Here is a 22,823-nt window from a genome sequence, read left to right as displayed (position 1 = left end):
TGTTGTCAATTAAAAATAAAATTAATTTTTAAATAAATTTAAATTTTATATCTGTTTTGGTTGTTCAGTATCTCTCGTGGAAGAGATAATCATTTCTCTCTAATATCAAAAAATATGTGACATTGTAACAGGGCCAATAAAAAAGTGGCTACATATTTCATCTACGTGTAGACACGTATCATATATCTAAGTATTACATTGTATGAAAAAAGAATTAACATAATTGTGAAAATTCTTGAACACTACGTTATCTTTTTTTCTCGAGACTTTCTCTCCCAACTCTTGCTCTCTCTTTTAATGAAATGTTTTGTCATTCTAAAAATAGGAATCAATATTGCAACATGTACAAAAATATTATCCCAAAATAAATAGATTTGGAGCCAATTGTTCACAACAACATTTACAATCTGAATAAAATTAAATAGAATATGAATTTAAAATACAAAAAACTAACAAAAACAATATATATATATATATATATATATATATATATATATATATATATATATATATATATATATATATATATATATATATATAAACGTAAGAGGCACTTTTAGAGATTCTCTATGAGTGTGATGAATTCTTTGTATTTGGGTTCATCTTTCAAAATAAAAAAATAAAAAAATAAATATAATTATATATAAATTAAAGAAATAAATTTATGTATAGTAGAGAAAAATAGAAACAAAGATGCAAATTGATTAGTCCTCAAAAATTGAAATCAAGAGATAAAACTTGCACCAGATAATGGTTTTGCGGCCACTGCTAACATATTGAATTTGTAAATTGAGAATGTATTAATGGACCAATTCTTTGTGGTGCATTAATAGACCCAAAAGAAAAATCTATGTAAAATTGAGAAGGAATAATAATGATGGAAAATTTATCAATGGATAGGATTTATAGTGCAACAATAGAAGTTATGAAACTCCCATGAAGTTGTAACTTGTACTGAGAATGGAAGTTACAACGACACAATTTTTTTTAATTATATTGTGTTTTATTTAAAATTAATTAAAATGAGAATAAAGGGTATTTTGGGGAAAAAAATAGGCCAGTCCAAAACTATGTATTCTCTTTATAGATAGGTATAGATGAATACTAAGAGTGTGCAGTGGCGAATCCAGAAAATTTTATTTGTGGGGGCAAAAAATAAGTGTAATATTTTAATTTAGTATGATATCAAAATTAATTAAATATTTAATATATTTTTAAATAAAAATGATAAACAAAAAATACATTTTTTAAAAATTTGTAAATTGTTTAAGATAAATATGAGACAAAATTCAAATTGATTAAAGTAAAAAACGACATCTCTAAGTATTATTAGTTGTGAGTTATTTAAATATTTTTTAATGATAAATATTAGTTGTAAGTAAATGTATTAATAGCTAATTATTAAATGTCAGTGAATAAAAAAAGAATCAACGTGAACTTCAAATAAAAATATTTAAGCTTTAAATATTGAGAAAAATAATGAAGAATATATATGAATTAGAAAGAGATTGAGACTAAGTGAATAATTTGTGGTATGTAAATATAAGTGTGAGTTATTAGATATAATTAATATTATGGGGGCTGACAAAAATATTTAATAATAGTATTAAATCAAAATTCAATTTTTTTTTAGGGGGCTTGATCCCCAAATATATATACATGTATCTGCCACTGAGAGTGTGTTTAGATGAGGTAATTAAGAATTTTTAAGGAATTTAAAATTCTAAATAATTTAAATGATTCAATTGAAATTCATTCAATTTTAAATTCTTTTGTTTGGATGAAGTATTAAAATGATTCATTGTTAAATTTTTTTGGTCATTTTCATCAATTTTAAAACTTTTGGGTCAAGTTTGAAATATAAAAAATAAGGACTGGTTTGCAATTTTTGAAAATTTTAAGGGACCATTTTTTGTAAATTTAGAAAATTATTAGGGACTTATTTGCAATTTTGGGATAAATTTATATTTTTTTAATAAAATATTTGACCATTTTGCAAATTTAGAAAAATTTATAATAGACAATTTAACACTCAAGTTATGGAGCAATTTCAAATTCTTTACTTTTTGGTGTCATTTGAAGTTCTTTAAGTTTAACTTGATTAAAATACTTCATAAATTTACATCATTTTAACAATTCTCCATATTTTTCATCCAAACAATGGATTTTGGTCAAATCATTTTCAATTCCCTCAAAAAAATTATTTTCCCTCATTAAAATGCTCTATCCAAACACACTCTTAAAAGTAACAAAGTCATTCAGCTGCCACTAAGTGTGTTCCTTATTGTTTGTATTGTTAACCTTTTCTTGTAATTGGAAATTCGAATACAGAATTGGAAAATGAAGTTTTGCATAGGGATAGATCCACAAATGCACAGCTTTATCACATTTAGTATAAAAGATTATCGATCTCACAAATATCAATTGACAACTACTGTTCTCTACTACTACGATGTCTATCTAAGGCGATGCAAATAGGTTTGTTCGCGGAATGGAAATTAACTAAGTTTTAAAAAATTAATAATGACGAGAGATCGGAATGCAACTCTCATCAACCGTTGATACTCACAAAGTCGTATCCTATAATTTATAACGAGAAAATATTTTCTCCTTCAAAATGGTTAAATAAAAGACACCGCCCGCTTTTTCTTATACGAGTAACGTCACAATTCCAAAATCTTATTTGGGAAAATAATCACATTTTACTTAAAATGTTGCTTTTAGTAGAAAAATTAATTTAAAGGTACTCTCCACTTTTGCATGACCGATACCGGATTTTACGCGTGTAAACGCCCGCTTTCGCATGTCTGTTAATAATCTTAAAATCACCTTTTGAAAGTAACATTTTTCCAAATTAATTAAAAAGAATTTTTGCTGTGTTTAGAATTAAATCCTGAATTTTTCTACAATCAGATACAGGCTTCACTCTTTTGAGTTGAAATTGATATTGTTATGTTTATCCTTTTGTTGAAAACTTTAATTATAAAAATCCAAAAATTTTCAGACATAAAAACACTTCTAGTTATAAAAATTAATTTTACGATTTATTAGAGCATCATCGTTACGATAGTTCTTACATTTGAACTCAACTTATTAAAGCTGACATGGTAAACGTTATAATTAAATCAAAAGGATTCTAGTTTCGTCGTTACAATAGACTTTACATTCCAACTCAACTTATTAATGCTGACATGGTAAATAATTAAATCAAGAGGATTCTAATTTTTTTGAAGTAGTTACTAGAAAGTTATTACTTAACTATTTTTTTAGTTTTCTTAATCACTAATTCTTAGCCACTTGGTTAAGTGATAAGATATGATTCATTTATTTACTTAGCTGGTAAGAATTAAGTTTTTTAGTTAATAAGTTTAGTACAAATTTTATTCCTAAAAATATATCTCAATCAATGATGTAGTAACAGAGGTGGCCCTAAGCACGGGCTCGCGGGGCGGGAGCCCAAGGCCCCATAAATTTAGGGGCACCAAAAAATTTTTGTTAGCTCTATATATATTAAAAAAAAATACTCGCTAAAAAAATTATAAGGGCACTACAAAGTCAAAATTAATAAAAGAATGTAATTTTCCACAAATAAAATATAGATTAAAATTAATTAATTAATTCCCCTAAAATAAAATCAATTAATATATTCATAATTTTAGCAACTAAAAAATTTAATTGAGGCAATAATATTAAAATAATGATATAGAAAATATTTTATATTATTAATAATGTTATTTGTTAGGTTAGAAATCTAACCGTGTCAAATTTGGAATAAGATGTATTAATAAATTTTGAAAATATTTTATTAAATTTTTTAGGGCAATTAAGTGAATTTTTTATAGGTTAATTTGATTCATTCAAATTTTATGACTATCAAAGTTATTAAATATATTTTCAACCGTATTAATTTTATATCAATTGAATTTTGAAACTATCAATTGAATTATCCAACGGTATTAATTATAATATTAATTGAATTTTATAAAGGTGAATTTTATAAATGTTTTATGAATTTTGTGACTATCAATTGAATTATCCAACAGTATTAATTTTAATATCACTGAATTTTATAAAGGTTTTATGAGAGAGTTGAAGAATACGAAGAAAAAAATATTGGATTACAATATCACATCAGAGATAATTTTTCTTGTGAGTTCTGTATCATCGTTCTTTCGAGAAGATTCAATTAAATTTTGGAGGATTAGAATAATACGCGAAAAATCCTCGTTCTTTCAGACTATTTCATAGGAAAAAAGGTCGGATCAAGAAGAAGAAGAAGAAGAAGAAGAAGAAGAAGAAGAAGAAGAAGAAGAAGAAGAAGAAGAAGAAGAAGAAGAAGAAGAAGAAGAAGAAGAAGAAGAAGAAGAGGAAGAACTATCTTTATGGTGGTTTATGTTTTGATGTAGTATAAATATTGATTCAAAGATCCACACATGTATTCTTTTTGCACAATGTCAAATGAAAATGTGTGTTTTTATCCAATTATTTCTTTTAACCTTATGTATTTATTATTAAAAAAACTTATAGGGGCACCACTCTTTTGATTCGCCCAAGGCACCCAAACTCAAAGGACCGGCCCTGTGTAGTAAAATATCAAAGTTTACTAAATTGTGAGTTAGTAAAAGATATCTCTTCCTCTCTTCTTTTACTGTGTTAGTTTTATTTTAATTCTAAGTCCTATTTGATATCCAATTAGTAACATAGCAGGTTAGGTTCTGTTAGTGTGAGTGTTAAAAATATTTTTGAGTGTGTGAGGAACAAAAGAGTTCTCATGGTGTCAAAAATTATTGTGAGTATTTTTTGAGAGATATGACAAATTACAATTTTGTCTGGGTCGGTCAAAAATTAACGGAGAGTTAGATTTCAGTTACTAGAAATTGTTTAAGACAAAACATCTAAAAGCTTAAAATGTTTGGAGCTTTGTGGATCCCGGTTTACAACAAGGAGTTGAATAAGTCGCTCGTAGAAGGGACCAGTTGGCACTTTCACAAATTCATCAAGGAATTGATTGCTCAATATTTGACAAAATAGCAAATGCCAAAAATGCTAAAGACGCGTGGGACATATTGAAGTTGTCACATAAAGGAGTAGAGGGACTCAGAAGTTTAAATTACAATCGCTGCATAGAGAATACGAAAGGTACTAAATGTCAAATTCAGAAAAAGTAGAAAAACATTTTTCTCGTGTTATAAATCTTGTCAACCAGATGCGGGTATATGGAGAAGATATTCCAAATAGCAAAGTGGTAGAAAAAATTCTACGTACGATGTCGATGAAATTTGACCATGTGGTAAGTACAATAATTGAGTCCCACGATACAGATACTTTGTCTGTAGCAGAATTACAGGGAATCATTGAAAGTCATGTCAACAGAATATTAGAAAAAACCAAAAAAAATGGTAAAATAAGAAGCTCTCAAGAGTCAGGTAAATTTCAACAACACTTCCTAGTCAAGCTATACTATAGAAGAAAGAGGACAAAATAATTACAACAGGGGAATAGGAAATTATAGAGGCAGATGCCAAGGAAATTATAAAGGAAGAGGACATGGCAACTTCAACCAATAGAGAGACAATAATTTCAATCCATTCAATCAAGGAAGAAATGGAAATAATTTTAAATTCAACAATCGTGGTCGAGGAAATAATTTTGGATTCAACAAACGTGGTCGAGGAAGAAGTGACTATAATAAAGAAAGAACAAATTATAGTTGCTATCACTGTGGAAAGTTTGGACAAAAAGCAGCTGATTGCATATACAAACATCAGGCAAATGTGGCAGAAAGTTCGTATCAAAATGTCGGTGAGTACTTTGAAAATCCACAAAATTTATTTTTGGCTAGTAATATATTTTTTGAAGAAGAGGATATTTGGTATCTCGATACTGGGTGTAGTAATCATATGTGTGGGAAAAAGGAGTTTTTTTCTCCTCTAAACGAAACGGTAAAATCTACCGTGAAGTTTGGAAACAATTCAAATATTCCAATTTTGGGGAAATGCCGAATTTCTATCAGGTTGAAAGATGGAACTCAAAACTTTATTGGTGATGTTTTCTATGCTCCTGGTCTTCATCATAATCTCTTGAGTATGGGACAACTGTCGGAGAAAGGTTACAACATGCAGATTCATAATGGTTTTTGCATGTTGATTGACAGAAATGGCAGATTTATCACAAAGGTAAGAATGACACCGAACCGCCTATTTCATTTGAAAATTCAACATGAAAAATTTCCATGCTTAAGTTCTATCATTCCAAATGATGATTGGTTGTGGCACATGAGATTTGGTCACTTTCATTTTTCTGGCTTGAATTACTTGTCGAGAAAAGAATATGTTTATGGATTGTCTGTTTTGAATATTCCTAATAGAATATGTGAGACTTGTCAAATTGGAAAGAAGCATAGAGATTCATTTAAAACTGGAATGTCTTGGCGAGCAAAGAAGCTGCTAGAGATAATTCATCTAGACTTGTGTTCAGTGGAAATACCAACACCAGGTGGCTGTAATTACTTTATTACTTTTATTGATGATTTTAATAGAAAGACTTGGGTGTATTTCTTGAAACAAAATCAGAAGCATGTGATTCCTTCAAAACATTCAAGGAATTTGTAGAAAAACAAAGTGGTTGTAGAATCAAAGCATTGAGAACAGACAAAGGCCAAGAATACCTCGTCGGTACAAGTTTCTTTTAGCAACATGGGATTGAGCATCAATTAGCAACAAGATACACACCTCAATAGAATGGAGTTGTTGAAAGAAAGAATAGAACAATCATGAATATGGTGAGATGCATGTTGAAGGCCAAATATATGCCTAAGGAATTTTAGGTAGAAGTTGTTGCTACTGCGGCTTATATTTTAAATAGGTGTCTTACGAAGAGTGTCTAAGAAAAGACTCTTGAAGAAGCCTGGAGTGGAAGAGGACCTTCAATCCTCCACCTTAGAGTTTTTGGATGTATTGCATATGTTCATGTACCAGATCAACTGAGAAAGAAGTTAGATGACAAAGGAGAAAGATGTAACTTTATTGGTTACAATTCAAACTTGAAGGCTTATAAGCTCTACAATCTAGAGACACTGAAGGTGATTATCATTCGAAATATGACTTTTGATGAAGGAGGAATATGGGATTGGTCCTCAAAGTCACAAAAGGATTCAATAGTAACTTCAAATGACTATGAAGAGGAGACTGAATATAATTCAACACTTGATGAGACAGAAACATCCAGCAGACAACAAACAACACCTGATGAGCCTAAAACATTTAACAGAAAACAAAGGTCGTGTAGATTACCAGCCAGATTACAAGATTGTGTTTTGGGTAATGATAATGAACTATCTGATGAGGAGATTATCAACTTTTCTTTATTTGTTGATTGTGAGCCATTTACTTTTGAAGAAGGAACTGATGATGAAAATTGGAGAAAAGCCATGAATGAAGAAATCAATGCAATAGAGAAGAATAAAACATGGGAGATGACAAAGTTACCAGCAGAAAAGAAAGCTATATGAGTGAAGTGGGTGTATAAGGAAAAGTACAAATCTAGTGGTGAGATTGATTGCTATAAAGCAAGATTGGTAGCAAACGGATACAAACAAAAACCAAGTATTGATTACTTTGAGGTATTTTCTCCTGTTGCAAGGTTGGATACAATTAGAATGCTTATTTCGATATCAGTTCAAAATAGTTGGAAAATACATCAAATGGATGTTAAGTATGCATTTCTTAATGGTAATTTGGAAGAAGAAGTGTACGTTGTGCAGTCTGCAGGATATGTAGTCAAAGGAAAGGAAGATAAAGTTTATAGATTGAAGAAAGCATTATATGGCTTGAAGCAGGCGCCAAGAGCTTGGTATAAGAAGATTGACTCTTATTTTGTGCATAATGGTTTTTAGAGATGTCCTCAGAGCACACGTTATATATCAAATACATTGATCCTGGAGATGTCTTTATTGTGTGCTTATATGTTGATGATTTGTTTTTCACTGAAAATAGTTCAGAGATGATTGCAAAATTCAGGGAGGCTATGATTAAACATTTTGAAATGATGGATCTAGGCTTAATGTCCTATTTCCTTGGCATTGAGGTCGTCCTACAAAACGATGGAATTCTCATTTCTCTAAAGAAATATGCTAGATATATCTTTAAAAATTTAATATGGAGCATTCAAAGCCAATTTACACGCCTGTTGAAGAAAAGTTGAAGTTTACAAGAGAACATGCTGGTAAAAGAGTATACTCAACCCAATATAAAAGTTTGAGCAGAAGCCTGAGATATTTGACTGCAACAAGACCAGATATAGTTTATGGAGTTGGTTTACTTAGCAGATTCATGGAAGAACCATGTGTTAGCCATTTACAAGGAGCTAAGAGGATTCTTTGATATATCAAAGGTACACTGACTGATGAAATGTTTTATGCTAGTAATAATGATGTGGAGCTTGATGGATACACAGATTTTGATTGGGTTGGAGATATAGAAACAAGAAAAAGCACGTCGGGGTACGCATTTCATTTGGGCACAGATGCAATTTCATGGTCTTCAAAGAAACAACCAATTATTGCACTTTCTACCGCTGAAGCAGAATATATTGCAGCAACCAATTATGCTGCTTAAACAATAAGGATGAGAAGAATTTTAGAAGTGATACATCAAAAGCAGAATAGTTCTACAAAGATATATTGTGACAACAAGTCGTCAATTGCACTGAGTAAGAATCTGGTTTTTCATGGACGGTCCAAGCATAATGATATCTGATTTCACAGGATAAGAGAGTTGATAGCTGAGAAAGAAGTGGTGATAGAGTGTTGTCTCATTGAAGAATAAATTGTAGATATATTTATGAAACCTCTGAAGATTGAACTATTTTACAAATTGAAAAAAATGTTTAGAATGCTACAAGCTTGATTTAAGAAAGACAATGTTATAATTAAATCAAGAGAATTCTAGTTTTCTAAAGTAGTTACTAGAAAGTTATTACTTTAATATTTTTTTAGTTTTCTTAATCACTACTTCTTAGCCACTTGGTGAGTTGATAAGATATGACTCATTTAATTAGCTTGTAAGAATTAAGTTATAGCCAACTAATCTACCTTATACTGCCAATAGTTTCTTAGTTGATAAGTTTAGTACAAATTTCATTCTTATAAATACATCTCAATCAATGATGTAGTAAAATATCAAAGTTGAATAAATTGTGAGCTAGTAAAAGATATGTGTTCCTCTCTGCTTTTAGTGTGTGAGCTTTATTTTAATTTTAAATCTCATTTGATATCAGTAAAGGTGATAAACAAGTAGGTTTTATTCATTTTTATCAAAGTTGACTTGATAAAGATTGATAAACAAATAGATTTTGTTCATTCCATACACATTAAATAATGCATACTAAGAAGTACAGTAAAAAAAATATAAAATAAAGAAATTGAGAAGTAAACTTAAATATAATAATAAGAAGTTTTGAGTTATTCTACCTTAATTAACAAAACAAAATTTTTGATAAATCCAAAAATCAAAGTGAGGCTGATAAATTCTATCCGTTTTTTGGATGTACACATATTGCTAATCTAAAATTCAAATTAATTTTGTATAATCCGAAATATAATCTACTTTCTCATCAATATGAAATAATTCTTCAGACCGACATTAGGACATGGATCATTCAAATGCAAAAGCAAGTTAGTTGATTAATGATATTAAGAAAAGTGATGCGAATAATATTGTTAATATTTTTAAACAAGTTTACTTGATTATTGATTATAAGAGAAATAATAAGAATTGTATTGTTAATATATTTGATAATATTGTAAAAAACAGAAGAAAACAAATGAAAAATAAAACTCAAAGTTTAAACAAAAAATGGAAGTTGTAGCACAGAAGAGATTGTAGTAAAGACACTTGTAACAAAAAATATTGAGCTAGTTAGAGAGGAAAACAACTAGGTACACAAAATTATATATATAGCACAGAAGAGATTGTAGTAAAGACACTTGTAACCAAAAATATTGAGCTAGTTAGAGAGGAAAACAACTAGGTACACAAAATTATATATATATATATATATATATATATATATATATATATATATATATATATATATATATATATATATATATATATATATATATATATATATATATATATATATATATATATATATATATATAACTTTATTAAAAAATTGAATAAAAAATATGAAAGGAATACTTGTTATTATTTAAAATAAAATACACCAAATAAATATTTATTATTAATAAATATTATATATATATATATATATATATATATATATATATATATATATATATATATATATAACATATATTTACTATTGATATAAATAAAATACGTTACAATGATTTGTTATTGATTAATATAAAAAAATATCCGTAATATATTTGTTATCCAATATAAATGAATAAATAAAGACAAACACATGTTTATGATTATTATTTTTTTAAATGGACAAATATTTGTTACTAATACTTAAAGAAACACAAAAGGAATATTTTAATCATGAATTTAAATTGATTTTAAATATATAAAGTTAATCATAATAATATGTTACTTATTTTAAAATGTATTAGTTAATTATTATGTTATATTAATTTAATTAAATATATTATACATTTTATATTTATTAGTATTGAATGTAATAATATTTATAACAATCTCGTGCAATTGTATTTGTTTAATTTTATTTAAAGAGAAATGACTAATATTAGTATTGTGACACTTTTTATTTTTAGTTTTTAATGCAATAATCATGGCTAATCAAATAAATTATTAACTTAACTTTTTTTTTAATATTGTATTAGCTTGTCTGATAAAAGAAAGAATCTGTTTTAAAAATGAGACAACCACATACAATAATTTTTACCCATTTTTTTATTATAAAATATTCTTAAACTTCGAGAAAGGTTGGACAGTGGGAAGTTTGAGGTCAAACTCAATTCATCCAAACCAAAACCATATTTTAAAGATTCCAAAAATAGAACAATTTTTATTTGAGTTTAAAAAAGGGTTGCATTTCTTTTTGGTCTCATAATAAGCTAAATAGTTATAAAAACAAAAAGACATAATATAAAATGCACTCAACAACATAGCAATAGAATTTATTGTATATATATATCCATTTGTTCAATAAAAAATTTGTGTTAAATAATCTTTGAAAACTAGCAATAATGAAGAAGGTTCAATTGATTTAAAGAATGGCAAATAAGGTTAAAAAAAGTATTGTATGTGAAAATAGGATATTGTAAAGACAATTTCTAGATTCTCATTCTTTCTTCGTTGCATGCAAATGTATTGTATAGACAATTTGTTGTAGAATTGAGACTTTGAGTAAATATGATTAGAAAACGGATAATGAATTCTTCTTTGCATAAAAAGTTTTATGTAAATGGATTATGTTTTTCATTAGCATTGTGTTTGTCTTAGATACTAGTTTTCAGGGAATGCTTGTAGTAGGTTTAAGGTGAGATTTGTGTGAATCAAAATCTTGTTGTTGTCTTATTACTTTTGTGCCATTAATTTTAACTTTCTATTCTAATTAGTGGTTGCATATGAAGGTTGAGAATTTGTGTGGTTATAGGGGATGAGTGATGAGAATTAGTATCATAGAATTTTAATGTTGGATCTTAGTTCTTAGCATGTCATAGTAGGTTTAATGTGAGATTTGTGTGAATTATAATTTTTTATTATTTTATTCGATTTTATTACAGAAAATATTTTTTTGTTAAGATTTTCCTCCAAAAATATGATTATAACTTTGTTGTTATTTTATTCAATTTTATTATAGAAAATATTTATTTTAGTTAAGATCTTCCTACGAAAATATATCCACAGGTATATCTACGATTTTTGCTGGTAATTTAACTAATAAAACATAATTTTCGGTTGACAGCATGAGTTGGAAGAAAGAAAATAAGCATTTGGGTTTTCGGAATTTCAAGTCTTCAGATTCTTCAGAACCACATCTTTAGAGTCTTCAGCACTTGGTCTTCAGTACCCTTTGTCTTTATAAACATGAATCTTTAGAGCTTCAAGTCTTCAAAGTCTTCAGAACTGCGTCTTCAGAGTCTTTCAGCACTTGGTCTTCAGATTGGTTTCTTCAAACTTCGTATTATAGTGACAACTTTAGAGGCTTCTGAAGCGTTTTGCTATTGTTCATTAGATATTATGTAGCGCAGATGCGGAACTTGGTATCTGCTGATGTATTGGCCACGCCTTTCATCAGATTCAGAACCTGTTTTTTAAAAGTTCAAAGCAACAAACATTAGATTACCAAAATTATTCATACAAACATACTCATTTGTTATCAAAACTCAGAGATATATTGTAGAACCAAATCTTGTTCTGATAGTTCATGTTTGCTAGACCAACAACCAACCTAATTGTTTCGATCCTAGCAATAGGTGCAATATATTTGTCAAAGTCGATTCCTTCTTTTTGAAGAAATCCTTTCGCCACAAGTTTTGCCTTATGTCGAGTTACTTCTCCTATGGGATTCAAATTCAACTTGTATACCCACTTCATATGGATTGTCTTATTGTCTTGAGATGACTTGACAAGTGACCAAGTGTTGTTGACTTTGATGGACTTCACTTCCTCATCTATAGCTTTCATCCAATTTGATTCCTTTAATGCCTTAGCTGCATTGACTGGTTCAATATCTTTATAGAAAGCATAATATACTAGCTCACCTTCATCATCGACCATATCATCTAATGTAATCACACATTCCTGCAACCTAGCAGGCACATGTCTTGTTCTTTGAGGTATGCTTGTGCTTGCTTGACCTTTGAATTCTTCTTGTTCAACATATCTTTCAACTTCACTTGCTGGTTCTTCACATAATATTCTCACTTAATCCTTCTTTATATTTTAAGTCCAATTTCATTCCTTAAACTCCTCTTTGATTATGTCGCTATTGGTTATAACTTGCTTGTTCATTGGGTTGAACAACTTGTATCCACTAGTCGAATGATATCCTATCAGGATCATTTGACTCAACTTGTCATCAAGTTTTCTTCTCAACTGATTAAGCACATGTCTATGTGCTATAGTTCCAAATACTTTCAAATGACTAAAGTTAGGCTTGACGCAGACCAACATTCTTCTTTCGTGATTCCTTCTAGCTTCTTCGTTGAACATTCTTCTTGGAGTGTAGGGTGGCACCACCTCATGCACAATCCCTTCTCTCTCACATAATATGTCAAAGTTTTTCTACACATGTTATCCACAGCTATCATTCCTTAGAGTCTTTCCCTTTCGACCACTTTGTCTTTCAACCATAGATTTAAACTTGGCAAATACCTCAATCACTTTACTTTTCTTCTTGACTATGTAAGTCCATAATTTTTTACTAAAATCATCTATGAATAAGTTAAAGTATCTATTACCTCCAATTGAATCGACCTGGATAGGACCATGTACATTGAAGTATATCATTTCAAGAATTGCCTTCGACTTGCTTCAAGCATCCTTCTTGAATCTATTCTTTTGTTGGTTTGCCTCAACACATTCCTCACATACATCATTTGGAATGTCAATTTTTGGTAATCCTGAAACCATATTTCTTCTTTTCAAATCTTTGATGACTTTGAAGTTGAGACGACCAAGTCTATAGTTCCATATCCATTCCTCCATGATAGTTGCAGTTGCAAGGCACTTGTGCTCCATCACATTAAGTTCAATCTTGAAGGTTTTATTCTGAGATATATGAGCCTTCATGATTAACCTTCCACTGAGTCGAGAACTCTTATCATCTTATCTTCAATCGCCACTTTGTAATTCTTTTCGAACAACTGCTCTATACTAAGCAAATTGCTTTTCATGCCTGGTATACATAGTACATTTGAAATTATTGACCTTTTGCCATCTTTCCTCTAAACTGAACATCACCAATACCTTCAGCTGCTAGAGTATTGCCATTTTCAAATTTAACCATGTTCTTCATTGAGGGTTTTTATATTGACAAACCAATATTTCCTACCAGTCGTGTGTGATGAGCATCCCGAATCCAAGTACCATTAGTCCTTAAATCTTTCTCCATCTTTAGTTGTGACCACCAGCAACATTTGTTCTTCTTCATGCTTTATAAGCTTTGCATCATTTTTTTTTATTCTTTTGTTTTTCAGGACAATCAATAGAGTAGTGACCATACTTCTTACAATTGAAATATTGAATTTGACTTTTCAGGATAATCAATAGAGTAATGACCATACTTCTCCACATACCTTAATTTGATTCACCAGTTTCGTAACCCTAGTGAAAAAATTAGTTAAGATTTCACTTTATTCAATTTAAAGCAATTCATATGTTTTTTTGTGAATTTGTAACCTCACCTCTTTCACCTTCTCAGCACCTCCAAATGATTTCTCTAGAATTACCCATGCTTTTTTCACTGATTCAACATAAATCAGTTTTTCAAAGTTATCTGGATCAACACATTTATGAATTATAAAGAGGGCTTTATAATCTTTCTTCTTCAATTCTTTGTGTGTAGCCTTTTTTTCATTCGTCACGTTTTTTGCAAGTGGTGTTACTCCGTCCTTCACAAGATCCCAAAGATCTTGATAGCAAAAGTCAATCTTCATTTGTTTACACTAATTCTCGTAATTCTGACTCTTTAGATGATTCATCGAACTACTCAATGTGCTATGTTTCTCAAGAATCACACAGCCAATGGTCTAGATTCCAGATGTTGGAATTACACCTAAAACTTGGAAAATTTTGAATCAATCTTGATGAACAAGAATCAATATTCCGATTGATTTTGCCTCTTGTCCTTCACTCTTCACTCGAGTGAACCAACCACATCTTGATTTAAAGATGATTTTGAAGCACAATGATTATGAGAGAAAAAAAGAAAAGATGAATTGGGGAAGAAAAGAGAATTAGGGTTTACGAAAAGGGGAGAAGAAGAAGTTAAGAATTCTGCAGAGAAAATCCTTTACTCTTTATTTTGCTCATTGCAATATTATGTTATTCACAATTAAACTTTTTTACAATAATAGGGTACCTCCCTATTTATCGGACGAGGTTGGTTGTTCACTAAGCACTCTCTAACCAACTAAATAAAAGCAAACAAAACAATGTTAAGTCAAAATTCTATCAAGACACTTCTTCGACATTTTGACTTCTTGCAATTTCGACACACAACATAGTTTCAACACAAAGAATATCTTTCTTAACAAAAATAACATCAATGTCAAAAAATGAAAAAAATAAAAGTTTTGGTCCTAAAGCTGAAATGTGATACCCTTTTTCTAACTGGTGAAACCACATAAAAGGAGGGACCACTCTTTTCGAAAACATGCCATATTCAAAAATAAATCTACGCCTAAACAGAGCAAAATGCATTAGCATCATACTTGGAGTGTGTTTGGATGAGGCAATTAAGAATTTTTAAGGAATTTAAAATTCTAAGCAATTTAAATGATTCAATTGAAATTCATTCAATTTTAAATTCTTTTGTTCGGATGAAGTATTAAAATGATTCATTGTTAAATTTTTTTGGTCAGTTTCATCAATTTTAAAACTTTTGGGTCAAATTTAAAATATAAAAAATAGGGACTGGTTTGCAATTTTTGAAAATTTTAAGGGACCATTTTATAAATTTAGAAAATTATTAGGGAATTATTTGCAATTTTATGAAAAATTTTGGGATAAATTTATAATTTTAATAAAATATTGGACCATTTTGCAAATTTAGAAAAATTAACAATAGACAATTTAACACTCAAGTTATGGAGCAATTTCAAATTCTTTACTTTTTGGTGTCATTTGAAATTCTTTAAATTTAACTTGATTAAAATACTTCATAAATTTACATCATTTTAACAATTCTCCATATTTTTCATCCAAACAATGGATTTTGGTCAAATCATTTTCATATCCCTCAAAAAATTACTTTCCCTCGTTAAAATGCTTCATCCAAACATATTATGAGTGTGTTTGGATGGAGCATTTTAATGAGGTAATATAATGTTTTGAGGGAATTGAAAATGATTTGACCAAAATTTATTGTTTGGATACAAAAATAAAGAATTGTTAAAATAATGGAAATTTATGGAGTATTTTATCTAAGTTAAATTTAATTATTTTGAAATGACACCAAAAACTAAAGAATTTGAAATTCTTAATTATCGTCTTAATAATTGCATTTTCGTCTTAATAATAGATCTGTTTTAGAATGGTTTCAACTTTTTGAATTTTTTTATTGAATAATGTTTTTATGGAAAATGCTAACGAGTATCTTCAAGACACTCGTTAAGGGTTTAAAAAATATGTTTTGTTTATTAAATACTTGTATTCAATATAATGAAAATTGAAATAATAAATTTTTCTAAGAAATAAAAGATATATTTTTTAAAAAAATACTCTATTTAATGCATTAAAAATTAAAATAATTGATTTATTTAAAAAATATTTTCTATATTTAAAATCTTTAAACAGTATCTCTAGAGCACTTGTTAACGTGACTCTATTTTTATAAAGCATTATGCTCGAATAGAAGTTTTTATAGACTCAAACCTTCGCCAAATGAGTTTCATAAATATGATTGCTTTCGTGAAATTCATTGCATAAAGAAATTTGCTGTCAATCAAATTGAGACTACATATTATGTTATCATCATAAAAGAGGATTTGATGTTTGACCTTAGTATAAATGTATTGAATTAAAGAAGAAAATGAGGAAAAATGATTAAGAACCCCTAAGAAAATTAAACAACTAGAGATAGAAAGAAAACATTACAAGATGGAATGAGACGATAATTGAGAAGAACGATAAACATACTCATGATCAATGAAGATCAAATCTGTCATCATATAAGAAAAGTTTACCATTTGCTCAATCCTAAGGCCTTCCACATCAGCAACTCTCTTCTCAAAATTCCACATCATCATTCTAAAAATTAACTTCTTCTTCCACTATAATTTGACAGTTACATTCTATTATTCTTCAATTTCCACTATCCTCGTAACTGTGTTTAATCCCACCCTCTTCCAAATTCCAAAACCGTTCAAAAATTCCACGATCCATTTTCCCAAATTCCTTTTCACTTTTCCTCACATGATTGGGATTCTTCATTGTTCTGAAGACAAATACGCAACCTATCATGTTCACGGCGGTGTTGCTTCAGGTTTGTCAACGATGGATGACTTCGCGTATGGTGTCTGCGGCTGTGTCAATCTTGGTCGGAAGGCTGATGCTGGCGGTGATTGGTTTCTCTTTCTGACGACCCTTCACAGTGGTCGAGTTTGATTAAACGGTGAGTGGTTTACGGTGGTTGTGACTCCAATCTCGATTTTGAGTTTCTCCTCTTCTTTACTCCTGTTCTGTTTTTACTATGTAGTTGTTGTGTTGTTGATTTGTATAATATATCTTTTAAGTAATTTTGTTATGTTTTTGTTTTTACTTCTACAAAATACAGGAAGATGGTGGAGGAGTTGTACAAATCTCTTGTGGCTTAATTTAGATCTCAGAGTTCTCATGGATTTTATTTCTCTATGTCTGATGGTGTTTCGTTCTTGATTGTATTGGTAGTTATGTTCATATTATACTAACCCTTTCGTACTCCTCATCTCACGACCTTCCTAAAGTATTTTGATTTAATTTTTGATTGATTTGGTGTTGATGATGCTCACGGGTTTGTGCGAAATGTTGGAACTGGTGAACACCTTCCCTGAAGAGATGTCTCTGTTGGAAAGCATGTAAAATATATTCTCAGGTAATAAAATACTTATGATACATAGAGATACACAATTTTTCATTGTTATAGAATTGAACCATGTATTGTTGAAGAAAGTTAAATTATGCGGCATGCTATTAACTTTTTCTACATGAAATTAATTCATTGCAGAAAAGAGTGTATTTGATTTTAGAGTTTGCACCTAAAGGTGAACTTTACAAGGAGTTACATAAATGCAAATATTTTAGTGAAAGACGTGCAGCTACTGTAAGTACTAATTTCCCCTCACCGTATCTGATGTGTTTTTTTTACTTGGTAATTTGAACTAACATGTAAAATAGGACCTGCATTTGATTGGTTATGTGGCTATATTCTTAAATTGATAAGTTTATGTTGTTATTTTGTGGCTGAGGTAGTATGTTGTGTCATTGGCCCTAGCCCTTATATATTGCCATGGAAACCATGTAATTCATAGGGACATTAAACCAGAGAACCTTCTTATCGCTGCTCAGGTGACCGCCATTACTCTTGGATGTTTCTTTTATGGTCTTTTGGATGTTGTCTTCCTTCATCTTGTGCTCATTAGGCTATAATCTTTTTCATTATCAGGGCGAATTGAAGATTGCGGATTTCGGCTGGTAGGTACACACATTCAACGGTAGGAGGACCATGTGTGGCACCCTGGATTACCTTCCACCCGAGATGGGTAAGTTTATACGACAGGAATTTTCCATATTAAATATGTTTGTTTCTCTATATGATGAGCCTAAATTCTGGATGTTTCGACAGTTGAGAGTGTAGAACATGATGCAAGTGTTGATATATGGAGCCTCGACGTTCTTTGCTACGAGTTTATTTACGGAGTCCCGCATTTTGGGGCCAAAGAACATTCTGATACTTATAGGAAGGTAGCAGTCACTAAGCAGTTGAATTTGTATCATCATGTAATTGTACCTTTGTGTAATTCTATAATGTTTTGTTGTTCAGAACTGGCTTTGAGGAGGACAAGAATTTCCATGTTGTTTTAAATTTTGTAATAGCTGGCCGCTATCATGTCACCGAGTATTTGGGATCTGCGGCATTCACTAAAGCAATTCAAGCTCATGACCTGCTCAAAGCCTACTTATATGATTTTCATAAATTTAACAGAGAATCAAGAGGGGAACTTTACTTTACAATGCCAAGATTGCAGGTTCGTTGGGTTTTGCTCACATTTTGTTGTTTTTTATTTTCGTTTTATCTACAACTAGCGTGCAGACAGGCACCGATGTGTCGGTATGTTAGCTTTTCTCTAATGAAGACAACAGTCGGCTACGATGAAAATTAAACACGGAGTTTTGGACAAAATTCTATTATTTAGTATTGTTATTTTTTTTCAATTACTACATTTTTTTATTTCAAAACTGAATTAAGATTAGTTTAGATTTGATTTGATCTTGCTATTTTCCACGTCTTGCTTAATTGCAGCCATGAAGCCGAATCTATCATACAAGATAATATTCCCGAGTTTTGTGCCAGTTTCTTGGCTGCCAGTTGTTGTTGATGCATTGTCTGTATGGTAAGTTATTAGTCATGTGTATTTGAATGTTTTAGGTTTGATTTACATGTTTTATATTTATTAGTGTTTGAGGAATGTGGTGGATGTAATTGATCTACAACAGTTATAGTCGTCAGAACCTTCACCTGAGTTGTTTAGCCCTTGGCACTGAAACAAAATTGGATCGTAGCATTGCAAGATAAGTGATCCTTACACATTGCTCCAACAGTATTGGTGATGTATGTAGTGTCTCGAAGATGTTGCGTAAGCATGTTGTATCCTATATTTTTTAATGTAGTGTTGTGTAGATATTAGTGTAACAATGTGTTGTATGTGACTATGTTGGCGCGTGATAATGATGAAAATATTAAACCATGTCGTGTGATAATGATGCAGGGCGGAACCGAGTCATACAACTGTTGTACCGAATCATCCCGGGGATGAACAGAGTCATACAAATGTTGTACTGAATGATGCAGGGGAAAAACCGAGTCCTACAGCTGATATATCGTACATTGTAGGTGCTGGCTGAATCAGATATTAAACCATGTTGCATAACTGCTAAACCGAAATATTACGACTGTTGTACCAAATGATGCAGGGACTGGGACTGAACCGAGTCATGCAGCTGCTGTATCGAATGATGCAGGGGAGAAACAAAGTCGTACACCTAATATACTTAATACTGCAGGTGCTGAATCAGGTAATAATGCTCATAATTGTTAAAATTCTGTTGTTCTGCGGAACGTTAGAATGCATTTCAGTTTAGATCATATTGATATTGGTAAAGAAGAAAATCTATTAGTCATATATTTATAAGATATTTGTAAATCAAAGTGATCCTTAAATTAAGAAGAGGTTTTAAATTATTACATGTCAATTTTATCACAAACTCTTTTGGTGTCAAAACTGATGAAAGAGTTGTTCCTTGAGAGAGTTCTTCCTTGGTGTACCTCGAGGGGAATGCTTCGGTATGCTTGGTCCTAATGATGCTGTCAAGAGTTCTTTTTCTCAGTATGGTCAGTTAAAAGATGATTTTGTTTAATATATTTAAATTTTTGGCAGATTACATGTACCCTACCCCGCACATTTTTTGTGAAGAAGGTTATGCTTGGTCAATACACATAAGTACTATGGACCTCTGACTCTTCGTAGAATTCAACGAATCATGTTTCATTCTTAGAATTATTTTCTCCTTAATTCATAAATCTAATAAGCTTATATTTGTTTATAGATGATTAGCCTCACAAAGCCAACTTCTGGTGCAGCCTATGTTCAAGGTCTCGACATAAGAAATCATATGAATGGAATATATACTAGCATGGGAGTATGTCCACAGCATGAGTAAGCTGGAATTTTCTGAAATTTTTATGTTTTTCCTGAAATCAACAATTGTATCAATTGAAAGAAGTTTCTACTGTTTTCATCTTGTGATACTATAGCTTGCTGTGGGAAAGCTTAACAGGTAGAGAGCACCTACTTTTTTATGGAAGACTTAAAAGTCTTACAGGTTCACTCTTGACTCATGTAAGTTAAATCCACAAGAATTCTTACTGTTTGAAATATTAAGATTACTATTGTTGTGTTAGGAGAATCTGTTATGGATAGGTATTTTAGATTAGTTAGAGCAATGAAATTGGAAAGTTGTTTGTATGGATCTATATACGATGGCTGTATTTTAGATGCAACTTGAGTAAATTTCTCTTTAGCTGGATAATTTTACATACAGCCCCAGTTATATTGTTATAGGCGGTAGAAGAATCTTTGAAGAGTTTAAACCTTTACCATGGAAGAATTGCTGATAAACAAGATGAAAAATACAGTGGAGGGATGAAGAGGAGGCTCAGTGTTGCAATTTCAAGGTTGCTTATTAAATCTCTGTTTCTTCTCTGTTACTTTCCTTTATCTTGAGAATAGAGCTTCAGTAGTAAAGCTCCATAAAGGGATACAGATAAGTGTGTGGATAATTAAACATAGGCAAATCAAAGTTGTCACTCCCACTAATGAATAATGATGCATGTTTGTTTGTCTGTTTCTATTCTTTGTTGAATTGAGTATTCATAGTGTAATCTTCAAATTATAACACTTTTATTATTTTAGTATTTAATTTAATAAAATCAATTATAAAGTCTATACATTATTCTTCCATCTATTTTTTATTTATCTTTTAGAAAGACATGGTAGTTGAATGAAAGACTAAGTTAAAATAATTTATTGATTTGTATGGCTTAGAGACTAAGTTGATTAGAAGGCGACCGTTAAAAATTAAATGAATCGTTTTTTTTTAATAAAAATGTCAACGACTTTAATATTTCTAATGTAAATATTATTAAATAAAAAAATTAAAAATACAAATATTTAATTAGCGCATTGTGGTTGACGGAAATAAAAAATAACACTAATTAAAAATATTAATATTTTTTACAATTAAAAATAAATGATGAAACATAACATGAAACATGATTTAGTATTATCAATTGAATGACATTTTTATAAGAATGACATATATTTATACCGATACAAACGGGTACTTATATGATACATGTATATGGTACTGCTATTAACACATTTAATTAAATATTGAATAATAACAAGAATTAGTTTATTATTGATTTAAATATTTTTATAGATAATTCCAAACAAAATTATTTATATATAGAAATATTTATACGATCGATTTAAATATTTTTATATATGGAATAATATATTTGATTTGTAAATTTATTTTAATCGATTAATATTAACAGAAATATGAAGTTAGTGATCAAAATATTGAATACTAACGGGAATATTAAATTACTGATCAAAATATTGAATATTAACAGGAACATGAAGTTACTAATCAAAATATTGAATAATAACGGAAACATGAATTTACTAATAACGGGAACATGAAATTATTGATAAAAATATTGAATATTAACAGGAACATGAAGTTACTGATCAAAATATTAATATTAGCGGCAACATGAAGTTACTAATCAAAATATTGAATATAAAGGAACATGAAGTTACTAATAAAAATATTGAATATTAACGGGAATATTAAATTACTAATCAAAATATTGAATATTAACGGAAAGTATACCAGTATTATACATCTTTGGTGATTATGAAAAGTGTATAATTAAATTATTTTCAATTAATTGTTCATTTGTATGGTTAAAGTATTTTCAACCATTATTTTTTTAAATGATTTAGTTACTAATTTAAATTAATATAGAATATGAATAAATGATTTAATATTAGTAATTTTATAACTTTACCCATTTTAACCAAAATTTAATCTTTTATTAATACCTTTTATTATCCTCAATCCAAATGCGCAAAAACAACGGGTACCCGTACGAACGCACATGAATTAAAGTGACGGATGCCATTCAACTGTACTGGTGGATTGCATGAATTTAAATATCTATAAGATATGAGAACAAGCTCAAACGTTGGTGCCTACACGCATATGAGCTTCAGTACGTGAATTTTTTAAACTACGGATATGGGAACGGGTCCCTACTAGCATCTATCATTTGTTATTCTGTTATCTTTCTTTTGTTAAAAAATAAATTAAACGAATTAAAATATCTATAGGATA

General features: G+C 29.7%; 2 protein-coding genes across 10 annotated transcripts; one reads left to right on the top strand and one right to left on the bottom strand.

The window, feature by feature from the left end:
• Positions 1 to 12,157: 12,157 nt before the first annotated feature.
• LOC131657084 (uncharacterized mitochondrial protein AtMg00820-like) lies at positions 12,158 to 12,716 on the bottom strand. Its single transcript, XM_058926583.1, has 2 exons — positions 12,377 to 12,716; positions 12,158 to 12,243 (listed from the first exon to the last, which is right to left on the bottom strand). The coding sequence occupies exons 1-2, from the start codon at positions 12,714 to 12,716 to the stop codon at positions 12,158 to 12,160; spliced, it is 426 nt and encodes a 141-aa protein (XP_058782566.1).
• A 3,978-nt stretch (positions 12,717 to 16,694) lies between these two features.
• Positions 16,695 to 21,325, top strand: LOC131644456 (uncharacterized). Of its 9 annotated transcripts, XR_009296488.1 has the most exons (15): positions 16,696 to 17,274; positions 17,437 to 17,733; positions 17,866 to 17,961; positions 18,111 to 18,206; positions 18,304 to 18,400; positions 18,484 to 18,602; positions 18,682 to 18,886; positions 19,162 to 19,252; positions 19,356 to 19,470; positions 19,628 to 19,748; positions 19,833 to 19,934; positions 20,297 to 20,359; positions 20,466 to 20,575; positions 20,674 to 20,758; positions 20,967 to 21,106. XR_009296488.1 is itself a non-coding variant. In XM_058914966.1 (13 exons), exons 8-13 carry the CDS (start codon positions 19,164 to 19,166, stop codon positions 21,140 to 21,142), a joined length of 669 nt encoding a protein of 222 aa, XP_058770949.1. In that variant the 5' UTR covers positions 16,700 to 17,274; positions 17,437 to 17,733; positions 17,866 to 17,961; positions 18,111 to 18,206; positions 18,304 to 18,400; positions 18,484 to 18,602; positions 18,682 to 18,886; positions 19,162 to 19,163; the 3' UTR covers positions 21,143 to 21,325. The 9 variants fall into 9 exon arrangements, 2 of the variants coding, with proteins under 2 accessions (XP_058770949.1, XP_058770950.1); XR_009296487.1 differs by having other exon boundaries at positions 16,695 to 17,274; positions 19,162 to 19,495; XR_009296483.1 differs by having other exon boundaries at positions 19,356 to 19,748.
• The last annotated feature ends 1,498 nt before the right edge of the window (positions 21,326 to 22,823 follow it).

This window comes from Vicia villosa, linkage group LG1 (genome assembly GCF_029867415.1).
Source record: "Vicia villosa cultivar HV-30 ecotype Madison, WI linkage group LG1, Vvil1.0, whole genome shotgun sequence".
In the NCBI taxonomy this organism is placed as follows: domain Eukaryota; kingdom Viridiplantae; phylum Streptophyta; class Magnoliopsida; order Fabales; family Fabaceae; genus Vicia; species Vicia villosa.
This window is presented reverse-complemented; position numbering and strand designations above follow the sequence as displayed.